Below are 13439 nucleotides of genomic sequence, written 5' to 3' on the forward strand. Positions count from 1 at the left end.
TCCTGGCCAACATGGTGAAACCCGTCTCTACTAAAAATACAAGAAATTAACTGGGTGTAGTGGCGGGCACCTGTAGTCCCGGCTACTCGGGAGGCTGAGGCAGGAGAATCACTTGAACCCAGGAGGCGGAGGTTGCAGTGAGCCGAGATTACGCCAGTGCTCTCCAACCCGGGCGACAAAGTGAGACTCTGTATATTAAAAAAAGAAAAAAAAAAAAAAAAAGTACATGCCTGTTGTTGCTGATTAGAGCTTTGACGTTCCCAAAGCGTGGAGTCAGATTCAGTACCTTCTCCACAGAGTTGGCATTGCAAAGTGGAACAACTCAAATTTTGTTTTGTGTGTTCTGCATGTTGAAAATGTACATGTAAATGCTTATGTGTACTTATCACGTGAATCTGTATTTCAACTGCTTAGTTTATGCGACATTCACCGGGCTTGCTTTGGCAATTAAATACAAAAACAATGCTTTGTTGGAGTTGCAGTAGCTTTAGCCATTGAGAACCTGGAAGCCAGGTTGAATAAGGCCAAAATGGGTGCAAATCAGCTCCCAAACTTTGTATTATTCCTCAGACCCTCACTCAGATTCTGTTACTTTTTACTACATATGCAGTCTTTTTAGATTGAATTATCTGATATCATAGACAACAGCATATTTAAGGAAAAAAGAGGGTACTGCTATAAGAAGCATACACATCAGTCTAGCCAAAAATAACAGCAGACAGCCTCTAAGCAAAGGAACAAAAAAGAGAAAACTACAAAAGATAAATAAAAAATTAAAAAGCAGGAATTCTGGATTAAAGTAGAATAGGGCTAATTATAGTAAATCACCACATTTCAGTGGCTTTAGGGAAGCATGTGACAACATAGTCCAAGTACTAGAAGTTTGTAATGTAAATCTTGGTCATTATTAGAAGTCTCAGTTACATTCACACACAAAAAATGTATTATATACTTTTAGAAGTATTTTATTTTCATCAAAATTATAAAAAGATTTTATATGTAAAGAGGGGTCGTTACTTCACAGTAGTAATAACAGCAAATATTCAGCCCTGTGATTTACATGTGGAATTTTATTGAATTCTCCCAGCAACCCCATGAGGCTGACACAAGTAACAGTAACCCTGAGATACCATTTTCCTAACCTAAAACTCCAAATGAATAACCATGGTGCCTTTCTAGATCTGAATTCTACAAACACATTGTGCTTTCTGGAGGGTCTACTATGTATCCTGGCCTGCCGTCACGGTTGGAACGAGAACTTAAACAGCTTTACTTAGAACGAGTTTTGAAGGGTGATGTGGAAAAACTTTCTGTAAGTATTAGTAAATCAACTATTATTAACATTCTTTTAAAAGACTGTACAGTAGTTTGTGAATCTTGACAACCACCAGAGGGGGCAAGACGTCTTCCAAAACAAATTCCTACTGCAGTCAAGTGCAGCCTGGAAATGATAGGAAGAGGGAAATAGTTCAAGATAAGCTCTGGTCACCTCTATAGTCAATGGATGGAGGCAGTGAGGTCAGGGCCAAAAGTTCTGGTTCATCTGTAACAACCAGCACAAACTCCGAGGCGCCTCTTTGTGCAAAAGAAGAACCTGCTGTACTATGGGGGAATAAATGCCCCACTTGAGTTTTGTTCTTTTTTTTTTTTTTTAACTTATTTTGGATATGCAGTCAGCCTTTAGCACTTCTCTTGGGCTGTCTTCTATTTCTGACTTTGTTTGTTACATATGTTGTCTTCTCTCCTCCGTCAGATTGTAAAACATCATGTCTCAAATTTTTTTGCATCCCGGTAACTGTCATAGCTCTTGAAACAGACTTTAATTGGTAGTTGTTGGTATGTACAGTAGAAAGAAATTTTTTAACTAGTAATAGTTGATGTTTCTTTGGCATGGGTTTGTGTGTTTTTTCCACCAAACTCTGGACTATGTGAAGTATACAGTATGTGCTGTATACTCAACCAAGAGTTACCTAATCCTGAGTTAATCTCTGAGCTTTGTCTCACTTTGATCAACTATTTTAGATAATGAGATTATGTATTACAGAGTACTGTATGTTACATCTTTCATATATGACTCAAATTGTTGAAATTAAATTGAGTATGGGCTCACATACATTAAACAGATTAACAGACTGGAAGGGAGCCATGCTGTCTAAGTACTTCACTCATTTTTCTGATTTTATTGAGTTTTACATATAATTTATAATTGATCTCAGGTGATCATTTATTCAGCAAACATTTCTTGAACTGCTGGGTGCCAGACATAGGTCTAGGTGCTGGGGACAAACAAAACAAGGAAAACAGAATCCTTGCTTTTAGTCTAAATAATGTATTAGTGGTAATAATGATATGAAGAAAAGTAAGGTGAAGAGCTGGAAAATATTAGTGGTTGGAGAGGTTGTGTGCTCCTTCATAAACTGTGATCAGGAAAGGCCTTCTGGGTGAAGTGACTTTTGATCAGAGACCTAAGTTGAGCGTGAGAGAAGTGAGCCATGCAGCTGTCTGGGGGGAAAATCTTACAGGCAGGAACAATGCAAAAGCCCCAGGTTGGTGGGAATATGCCAGTATGGCTGAAGCAAAGTGAGCAAGGGAGGAGGACAGGTGGGATATGAGGTCAGAAGGGTAGCAGGAGGGCAGGTCTTGTTCAGCCATGGTAAAGGGTTTGGCTTGACTCCTGGTGAAATGGAAAATCTTGGGTGCCGGGGCGGTTTAAGCAGAGAAATGATAGGATCTGATGTATATTTTTAAGGGATCATTAAGTCTGGTGTGTTGAATAGACTCTTAGGGGAAGAGGGAACAAAGGTGGGCATAGACCAGTTAGGAGGCACTGAGAGGAGGGAAGGGATGGTAGCGTTTTAGACTAGAGGAGGAGGTTGAAATGGTGGTTTTGGAGAATGGAAGAGAGAATAGAGAAATGTAATAGGATTACCATGCAGCAGCAAGCTCAGTTGAGGTTAGTGATACATTGAAGCAAGATGTTTTTTATCTTTCCTATCTTGTTCAGCTGCTTGAGAGCAGGTGCATGAGTTCAGCAAGGAGGAAGTGGTAGATGGAATAATCTGATAGAATGAGTTTCATTGGAGCTGTGGAGTTTTAGGGATGAGCAAGATAGAAGCAGCAATGAAGAGCAAGAACTCATATTACCAAACCTCCAGGGTTAAGGTAGTGTGTGAGAGAGAAACAGTAAGCAGTTGAGATATTTACAGAAGCAGTGTCTTCAGGGGCTGAGTTTCCCTTAGAGCAGAGGTGGGCATTTATAGCCCTTATGCCAAAACTGTTTTTTTGTTTTTGTTATTGTTTTTTAAGTTTTATTGGAACACAGCCAAGCCCATTTGTTTACATAATGTTACCTGTTGTCACGTACTGTCTGTGGGCACCTTCTAGCTACATGTGGGGTTGGGTGCTTGTCACACCTGCAAAGCCTCAAGTATCTGGCCCTTTCCAAAAAAATGTGCTGACCCCTACCTAAGAGCAAGAAAGCTAAAGGAACAATTAAAATAGTCTCAGAATTGGTAAATAAACTGATGTTTTTCTTTATCTTGGAAACCCTTACAGTTCTCAGAACCCTTACAGTTCATTTATGTGACATAAATATACAAATGATTTGGAATGACATAGTTACATTGGGTGTTTTTTGCAGGATTGTGACACTGTAAATGAAAAACTTGCTATGTCATTTTAAGGTCTCTTTCAGTGTTGACCAACCATAAAGATAAGGAGGATGTGTCCTTCCTAGACACTTAATAGTAGCTACAAAGTGTAAAACTTTTCCCAATTGTCTTTAATTTTGGTTACTGTGTTCATTTTCTCATAACATCCCCATGATTTGTTTTGACCATATTTGGCCTTGTTTATTTTAAGAACATTTCATTTGATTTTGAGACAATAGAAAGTAAGCCTTGCTTAAAAGAAAAGAACTTCAGTTTTACTCAGTTGCACTGGACTAGAATCATAACAGTATTAGACCTTTAAGAAGTCATGCAAGTCCTCTTATCCAGACTTCGTTTGATAGCAAAGTGACTTTCCCAAGTGGTCATCTGCCAGGGGATGGGAAATTTGTGCTAATTATATCTCTGATGTTTGGTCTCTCAGTAGGGTGTTAAGTCATGTAATTTACTGATCAAATTAGGACACTCAAGAATGAAAAGGGGTGGTGTTAATAATGATGGGACACCACGTGTCAATCAGGACTGTTCCAAGCATGCTGGGATGGATGTGTGGTCTCCTAAACATGAGCTTTGGGCAAATTACTAAGCGTTCCTGTACCTCAGGTACCAAATCCTACCGTTCTACTTACATCACAGGACTGTTGCAAGGTTGAGTGAGAGCATATATTTAAAAGTCATTTTCATAAAGCAGAAAGCACTGTGCACATGTACCATTTTATTATCCTTTCTTTCTCCTTTAGAAATTTAAGATCCGCATTGAAGACCCACCCCGCAGAAAGCACATGGTATTCCTGGGTGGTGCAGTTCTAGCGGATATCATGAAAGACAAAGACAACTTTTGGATGACTCGACAAGAGTACCAAGAAAAGGGTGTCCGTGTGCTGGAGAAACTTGGTGTGACTGTTCGATAAACTCCAAAGCTTGTTCCCATCACACCCGTAATGCTTTCTTTTTTCCTTTATTGCCAATCTTTGAACTCATTCAACTCCAGGACATGGAAGAGGCCTCTCTCTGCCCTTTGACTGGAAAGGTCAAGTTTTATTCTGGTGTCTTGGGGAAGCTTTGTTAAATTTTTGTTAATGTGGGTAAATCAGTTTAATTCAACTGCTTCCCTACATAGACTAGAGGGCTCAGGATCCTGTCTGCTGCTTTGTTTCTTCTAAGTAGGCATTTAGATCATTCCTGTAGGCTTCCTGTTTTCACTTTACTGCTCTAATGCTGCTAGTTGTAGTCTTTAGCACACTAGGTGGTATGCCTTTATTAGCATAAGAAAAAAACTTCAGGAGCTTTTACATATTACTGGGATGGGGGGTGGTTCGGGATGGGTGGGCAGCTGCTGAACCCTTTAGGGCATTTCCTCTGTAATGTGGCGCTTTCAGCTATACTGCTGCAGCTTTAAGTACCTTAAAGCTTCTCCTGTGAACATCTTAGGGAAATGTTAGGTTCAGAACTAAAGTGTTTTGGGTGGGTTTTGTTTGGGGGGAGGGGTAACAGTGGGTGGTCTTCTGATTTTTATTTTTGAGGTTTTCTCACTGGAGTACATAGAGGAACTTTATTTACAGTACTTTGATTTGGCAGGTTTTCTTCTACTTGTGCTCTGCCTGGAGCTGTTTCCATATGATATAAAAAGCAAGTGTAGTATTCCATTACTATGTGGCTTAGGGATTTATTTATTTTTTAAAATCAACCATGTTAGCTGGGACTAGACTCCCTACAGTCCTTCAATGGAAAAGTAACATTTAAAAATCCTTTTGGTAATTCAAATTACAGATTTAAAAGTGCTTAAGATCTGGTGTTTTGTTAATGCTTCTGTTTATTCCAGAAGCATTAAAGTAACCCATTGCCAAGTATCATTCTTGCAAATTATTCTTTTATGTAACTGACCAGTGCTTAAAACAAGCAGGTACTTACAAATAATTACTGGCAGTAGGTTATAATTGGTGGTTTAAAAATAACATTGAAATACGGGACTTGTTGCCAATTGGTAATTTTCATTAGTTGTTTCGTTTGTTTGTTTTGATTTGAAACCTGGAAAAGTACAGTAAAATTTGACTGTTTAAAATGTTGACCAAAAAAAATCAAGATTTAAATTTTTTATTTGCACTGAAAAACTAATCATAACTGTTAATTCTCAGCCATCTTTGAAGCTTGAAAGAAGAGTCTTTGGTATTTTGTAAACGTTAGCAGACTTTCCTGCCAGTGTCAGAAAATCCTATTTATGAATCCTGTTGGTATTCCTTGGTATCTGAAAAAAATATCAAGTAGTAGCCATACATGAGTTCTTTCTAAGTTTGAAAAATAAAAAGAAATTGCATCACACTAATTACAAAATACAAGTTCTGGAAAAGAAATATTTTTCTTCATTTTAAAACTTTTTAACTAATAATGGCTTTGAAAGAAGAGGCTTAATTTGGGGGTGACTAAAATCAAAAGAAATTATTGACTTGAGGGTCTCTGTTTTGTAAGAATACATAATTAGCTTAAATAAGCAGCAAAAGGTTAGTTTTAATTATGTAGCTTCTGTTAATATTCAGTGTTTTTTGTCTGTTTTACCTCAATTTGAACAGATAAGTTTGCTTGCATGCTGGACATGCCTCAGAACACATGAATAGCCCGTACTAGATCTTGGGAACATGGATCTTAGAGCCACTTTGGAATAAGTTCTTATACAAATACCCCCAGCCTTTTGAGAATGGGGCTTGTTAAAGGACGCGTATGTAGGGCCAGTACCTACTGGCAGTTGGGTTCAGGAAAATGGGATTGACTTGGCCTTGGGTCCCTTGGTCCATTTTAAAATCTGGGAGTAGAAAACAACAAAAAATGGAATGGACTCTTAAAATAATGAAAGAGCATTTATCATTTGTCCCTTGAATGTAGAATTTGTTTTTGATTTCAGAATTCTGCTGGTAAACGTGTCAGTTAAAATGGTATATTATGTGTATGTATTATAATTTAGAAATCCCATTTTATAATGTTACTATTCCAAGGTGACATAATACATTTACATTTGGGATTTGGGTGGACTATTATATTTAACTGGAGTTGTTGGCAAGTGTGAATCCCTCAGGAAAAAAAAAAATCTGTTTTAACAAGCAATCTGATTCTTGGCTCTTGAAACTATTGTTACTTAAATCTCCAATAATTAAAAATTTTAAATTTTTAAATCAGAATTGTCAATACTTTGACCTTTGAGAAGGGTTTCTTAGAAATACATTTAGTAATGTTCCCAAGACGTCAGTCTTACAATTAAACTTTTTTCTTTAAAACATGGTATTGGTTGTTAACTTTTACACAGTTCTGAGTACTGTTAATATCTGGAAAGTATCTTGAGATATCAGTGGAAAGCTAAACAGTCTAAATTTAACATGAAATACTTCTTTTTGATTCGGAAAATAAAATCAGATTTTTTCAAAGTCAGTTCGAATTTTGTCATTTCTTTCTAATAGTTTTTCCTCTTGTTTCATTTTCTTTTATTCGTATTTTTATTTTTGTTAATGCAAGATGAATTGACAGCTTTATGCTCGTTGTTAGGTCAAGTTCATGTCAGTGTTCTATTATTGACAAAACAACTCATTATTTCTGTTATGATTTTTTTTTTTTTTTTTTTTTGAGACGGAGTCTTGCTCTGCCACCCAGGCTGTAGTGCAGTGGCCGGATCTCAGCTCACTGCAAGCTCCGCCTCCCGGATTTACGCCATTCTCCTGCCTCAGCCTCCCGAGTAGCTGGGACTACAGGCGCCCGCCACCTCGCCCGGCTAGTTTTTTGTATTTTTAAGTAGAGACAGGGTTTCACCGTATTAGCCAGGATGGTCTCGATCTCCTGACCTCGTGATCCGCCCGTCTCGGCCTCCCAAAGTGCTGGGATTACAGGCTTGAGCCACCGCGCCCGGCCTCTGTTATGATTTTATAAATAAGAAAATAGAAGAGCGATTTATAGCTACATCAGAGGCTGTTTTCTTCCAACAGACTGTTTTGTCTCCCAAAAGATTTAAGGTGTCTTTTACAGAATTAGAAATGCTAAAGAGACCTATGTGTCACATGCCCCCTTTCAAGGACATATTAACTCATCTGCAGACTTTTAGGCATATTTAACAAAATGAAAGAAGGATGAAAATACATTTAACTGACCTTTTCTTGTTTTATACTATCCTTGAGGATGATGGCTGGAGATTAGAGAGTATTTTTGCCTTTCCTTCTTCACGGACTTGTATGTGCAAACCTCATTGCCCGCCTCAGGGCCAGAGTCCTTCTAGGCATCGCAAGGTTGTCTCTGGTGTTTCAAGTTTCTTCTGAGTTGCAGAAGAAGAATGTGATGACAGCTATCTCTATATGTAATGGAGGAAGAAAATACCAGGCACTGCATAGTGCCCTTGATGGAATGAATGTCTCTCAATGCCCTTCATTTTTTTCTTCCACCCACAAACTTTGACCATTATACAATTGAGTGAGTTTATTAACTGTATTTAGAACCATCAAAGAGGGTAGCCAACTAAAGTGAAGCAGAAACTCGAGGATTGATCTAAACTTAATTTTTTTTTTTTTTTTTTTTTTGAGACGGAGTTTCACTCTTGTTGCCTGGCTAGAGTACAGTGGTACGATCTCGGCTTATCACAATGGCACAATCTCGGCTCACCGCAGCCTCCGCCTCCCGGGTTCAAGTGATTCTCCTGCCTCATCCTCCCGAGTAACTGGGATTACAGGCATGTGCCACCAGCCTGACTAATTTTGTATTTTTAGTAGAGACAGGGTTTCTCCATGTTGGTCAGGCTGGTCTCGAACTCCCAACCTCAGGTGATCTGTCTGCCTCGGCCTCCCGAAGTGCTGAGATTACAGGCGTGAGCCACTGCACCCGGCTAAGCTCAGTATTTAACATGCTGTCTAACCTTGGACTAATTGGCCAACTACACACAATACTGGGATACTTTTTTCCTCTGGCTCAAAAATCCCTGACCTCTTTGAAGGCTGAAAAATGCTACATCAGGCCGGGCGCGGTGGCTCAAGCCTGTAATCCCAGCACTTTGGGAGGCCGAGACGGGCGGATCACAAGGTCAGGAGATCGAGACCATCCTGGCTAACATGGTGAAACCCCGTCTCGACTAAAAAATACAAAAAAAAAAACTAGCCGGGCGAGGTGGCGGGCGCCTGTAGTCCCAGCTACTCGGGAGGCTGAGGCAGGAGAATGGCGTGAATCCGGGAGGCGGAGCTTGCAGCGAGCCGGGATCCGGCCACTACACTCCAGCCTGGGCGACAGAGCGAGACTCTGTCTCAAAAAAAAAGAAAAATGCTACATCAGAGGTAAGTAGAGGAGGTGAGGGTTAGTATCTGGGAAAGCATGTTTGCATGTGTGAATATAACTAAAAGGCTAAAATTACTGACTTTAACCATTATATTGGAAGTAACTTGTAGTCACAGAATAGAAATAAACTTGATTTGGCCGGGCGCGGTGGCTCAAGCCTGTAATCCCAGCACTTTGGGAGGCCGAGACGGGCAGATCACGAGGTCAGGAGATCGAGACCATCCTGGCTAACATGGTGAAACCCCGTCTCTACTAAAAAATACAAAAAAACTAGCCGGGCGGGGTGGCGGGCGCCTGTAGTCCCAGCTACTTGGGAGGCTGAGGCAGGAGAATGGCGTGAACCCGGGAGGCGGAGCTTGCAGTGAGCTGAGATCCGGCCACTGCACTCCAGCCTGGGCGACAGAGCAAGACTCCGTCTCAAAAAATAAATAAATAAATAAAATAAAATAAACTTGATTTATGGGAGGTGAAAATAAGGCAGCTATTACATAAATTTCAAGGGTTCACATAGCATAACATTTTTAAAACATTTTAAAGCATCTTTCTCTGTATTGTTTAACATTTGAAATTAGGAAGAAATAAGCTATTGGACCATAGTTACTTTTGTTCAAATTATCTAGACTGGCTGTCTTGTTGCCTATTATAAGTATCTCAGTTTGCGTTATCGGCAGATGTAAAATATCTGAGTAGGGGGAATTCAAATGATTTATCTCTTCCTTTTGGCAGAATGGAGTTCCTGTCGGTTTTATATCTACCCCCTCAACTCCTCCCACCCACCAGAGGAAAAAGGAAAGACTGGAAAAGACTTTGCATATAATTTTCCATGAAACACTTGACATAGGAATAGAAGAATTAGAGAATGTTGAGTAGATTTTCGTGGACCAGTTGAAAGATTTGGGTTTGGCAAGTGCAGAAAGCGACCACAAAGGTATTACAGAGTGATTCTTATGCCCAGGGTGACCTTTAAGAACGGTGCCCTTTGCCATCCACAGCAAGTGGAGCTTTTGCCTGATGAACACTTTAAACAATCAGTAAAAAGAAAACTCTAGTGAGTAACATATTTGCTCTTCCTTAAACATGGGTTTGAAAAAGATGGCCTCAACTCTCGAGGATAAGGATTCTTAAAATTACACTTTTGTGCATAAAAGTGTAATTATGGCCGGGCACGGTGGCTCAGGCCTGTAATCCCAGCACTTTGGGAGGCCGAGGCGGGTGGATCACCTGAGGTCGGAGTTCGAGACCAGCCTGACCAAAATGGAGAAACCCTGCCTCTATTAAAAAATACAAAATTAGCTGGGTGTAGTGGCGCATGCCTGTACTCCCAGCTCCTTGGGAGGCTGAGGCAGGAGAATGGCATGAACCTGAGAGGCGGAGCTTGCAGTGAGCCGAGATCGCAACACTGCACTCCAGCCTGGGCGACAGAGCAAGACTCCATCTCAAAAAAAAAAAAAAAAATTAGGGAAATTCTAAAATTAAAGTGTGCCACAATATTAATTGGATCATTTTAAATTAATACGTTTATATGAGTGCCTTGATGTTCTGTAGGGGTTGGGATTTTTTTCAAGGTGTCTATACACAAGAAAATTAAGAGATCTGTTTTACTTTAGGAAACCAAATCTTGCTGGGCGTGGTGGCTCATGCCTGTAATCCCAACACTTTGGGAGGCCGAGGCAGGTGGATCACCTGAGGTCAGGAGTTTGAGACCAGCCTGGCCAACATCGCAAAACCCATCTCTACTAAAAATACAAAAAATAGGCATGGTGGTGCGTACCTGTAATCCCAGCTACTTAAGAGGCTGAGGCAGAATTGCTTGAACCCAGGAGGCAAAGGCTGCAGTGAGCCAAGATCACACCACTGTGCTCCAGCCTAGGCGACAGAGCGAGACTCCGTCTCAAAAATAATAGTAATAACAAAATATAAAAATCTAAGGGTTTCCTGAGTTATCAATTATTATATTTTCATATTTTCTTGTGTTTACATATGTACATATTCTTATATTTTTATATTTTGTGACAACTTAGTGTTTGAAGAGTAAGAAATTTGGGCCTTAACTGAGGCTCAATTGTTAAATTGATAATACACAGTTGACCTCTTTATTGGAAATCTACAGTTTACCTCCAAATGTGGGGGTTTTTTTCCCCTAATTTAGATCTACATTTGAAAACTTCTGGCTTTTTTTAAGAGCTATTAGGAAGGAGTGGAACCTAAACTATGGTAAGAATTTAAAGGACCTTGATTCAAAGAATCAGTTAAGGAGGCTGTCCTCTTTGGTTTGCTTTTACTTAGTAGTTTAGTGGAATTCAAGCAGGTAATATTCAACCTCTTAAGTTCCCTGCTTACACAACTTGGAATTCTAAAGGAATCTTTAAAATGAAAACATCCCACAGGAAGTGATGTAGCTAAATTATGATTATCCATATTTTTAAAACAAATTACTTGTCTTTCAAATGTCTTTTTCGGTTGGGGTCAGAATCACATGTTCTTTTTGTTAAAAATGCAGGCTCTTAGGCCGAGCGTGGTGGTTCATTCCTGTAATCCCAGCACTTTGGGAGGCCAGGGGGCAGGGGTGGAGACCAGCCTGATCAACAGGACAAAACCCCGTCTCTACTAACAGTACAAAAATTAGCCGGGCGTGGTGGCAGGCCCCTGTAATCCCAACTACTCCTACTTAGGAGGCTGAGGCAGGAGAATGGCTTGAACCCAGGAGGCGGAGGTTGCAGTGAGCTGAGATCAGCCACTGCACTCCAGCCTGGGCAACAGAGCAAGACTCTCTTAAAAAAAAAAGAAAACCAAACAAAAAAACAGGCTTCCTTGAGCCCCGCTCTGGACCACCGAATCAAGCCTGAGGGTTTGCTTGTTTTCCAACTCTTCCCCCACAACTCCCACACTCCTGTTGTAGGGGCTAAGAGGACAATCAGGCTTCAAAGTATGAACCACTCTCCTGGGCCCACACCTGCAATGCCCTTCTTTCCTCCTCTTCCTGGGGAAAGCTAGAGCTTTTAGCAGATGGGTTCAGAAGTGACACAGGAAGCAGCCCTGGGAAGCCGGAACCACTTAGAGACCAACTGTTTTGCCAGTATGCTGACCTCTGCTCCACCTCCCCCAAATGGATCTTCAGTTCAAATGGATGATAAACACCTTTCATTAAAAAGGCAAATTCTGGGATGGTTAAAGCACCATCAGTCATTTACACATCCATTTGTATTAAAAGGAAGTCCAGAGAGTCACACTGACACCTAGGGCAGATTAGCGGCTCTTTGTGATTTAAGTGAAAGGAAGGTCTATAACTTTGGCCTAAGGAGTGCATTGGAGAAAACTGGTAGGTTCTTGAGGAAATTCAGTTTTTAGAGCAAGCTCACCTTGGTAGATGAGAGTTGAATGCTGAAAGTGGTAAAATAACCAAAGCAAACTGCTCATTTCAACATTCCTTTCTCCTCACTTCCAACTTGCAGTGTTCCCAGCTTCCTGAACTCAAGCTACTACAGCTAATGCTGCAAGTTTTAGCTGCTTGATACATGAAAGTGATTTATAGTCAGGCCAAGAAACCCACCTACCAGATGTAGCTTTACTTTAGAGATCATGTATGTATTTCAAGTTCCATGCAACTGACAAATGAACTTTTGGAGGCAACTTGTTGAAAAGTGGAAGTATTGAATTGTTCATGGTGACCAAGAGTCCATACATTAATGACTGCTATAATTATGTTTCTTATGATATCAAAACTGACATGGTCCCCTAATACAGAATGCAGTTCATAATGTAGATTTGGGGAGTGCCAGTGTTCACCATTTGTGTTTTTGAAACACAAGGTATAGGTGGTATGAGGAAAACTATCTTCTGACTTTAAGCTACTATTTTTTAAATGTATGACAACTTTATGTTTATTTATTTTGATTAATCTGACCAGTCTCAGAGTTGCATGAAAATGATCTTCATCATTTCCATTTCATAGCAACTCTTTTATGCCTTAAACATTTTGTTTTTCTGTTCATACCATTCAAAAGAAGCTCAGATTTGTGGTGTGAGCCAACAAAAATCCTCCCTCAGGTGCTTCAATAACAGTAAGACAGGCTTCCTTGAGTATCCTAAATGAAAGCTTTGTTTTGTTGCACTTTCGAACAAATACATGAAGAGAAAGATTTATGTAATGAAATTCCATGTTTTAAGAGTCTAAAGAGGATTGGATTTATGGTTCTTCCACCCCCATCCCCACCACTGAAACTAGAAAACTTCTTGCTTTGGCCCAGATCGCAAAAACCTTTGCTGCTCCCAAGTTCCCTGAACTGTTAGGATAAAATGGAATACTAAAGAGCACCTTAAATTCAGAAGGCATGATTTGCTAACTGGCAACCTAAATCAGATGGCAGCTCACACCACTAGCTGATTTTATTCAGAAGATAGGGCTAAAGGAGAAACTTTTCCCAGTAAATTTCAGTACAGTTATTACTTTCAAGAATACACCCTGTTTTCTTCAGG

At 40.0% G+C, this 13439-nt stretch overlaps 1 protein-coding gene across 2 annotated transcripts in view; it reads left to right on the forward strand.

The window, feature by feature from the left end:
- ACTR2 (actin related protein 2) overlaps positions 1 to 7085 on the forward strand; it is a 41614-nt gene extending 34529 nt beyond the window's left edge. For both annotated transcript variants that reach the window (XM_033239247.1, XM_033239248.1), the window contains 2 exons: positions 1180 to 1312; positions 4409 to 7085. In XM_033239247.1, the coding sequence (XP_033095138.1) occupies positions 1180 to 1312; positions 4409 to 4579 (304 nt within the window). In that variant the 3' untranslated portion in view covers positions 4580 to 7085. The remainder of the gene's footprint in view (positions 1 to 1179; positions 1313 to 4408) is intronic.
- The last annotated feature ends 6354 nt before the right edge of the window (positions 7086 to 13439 follow it).

The sequence above is a fragment of the Trachypithecus francoisi genome, unplaced genomic scaffold, assembly GCF_009764315.1.
Source record: "Trachypithecus francoisi isolate TF-2019V2 unplaced genomic scaffold, Tfra_2.0 Lachesis_group17, whole genome shotgun sequence".
Lineage (NCBI taxonomy): Eukaryota > Metazoa > Chordata > Mammalia > Primates > Cercopithecidae > Trachypithecus > Trachypithecus francoisi.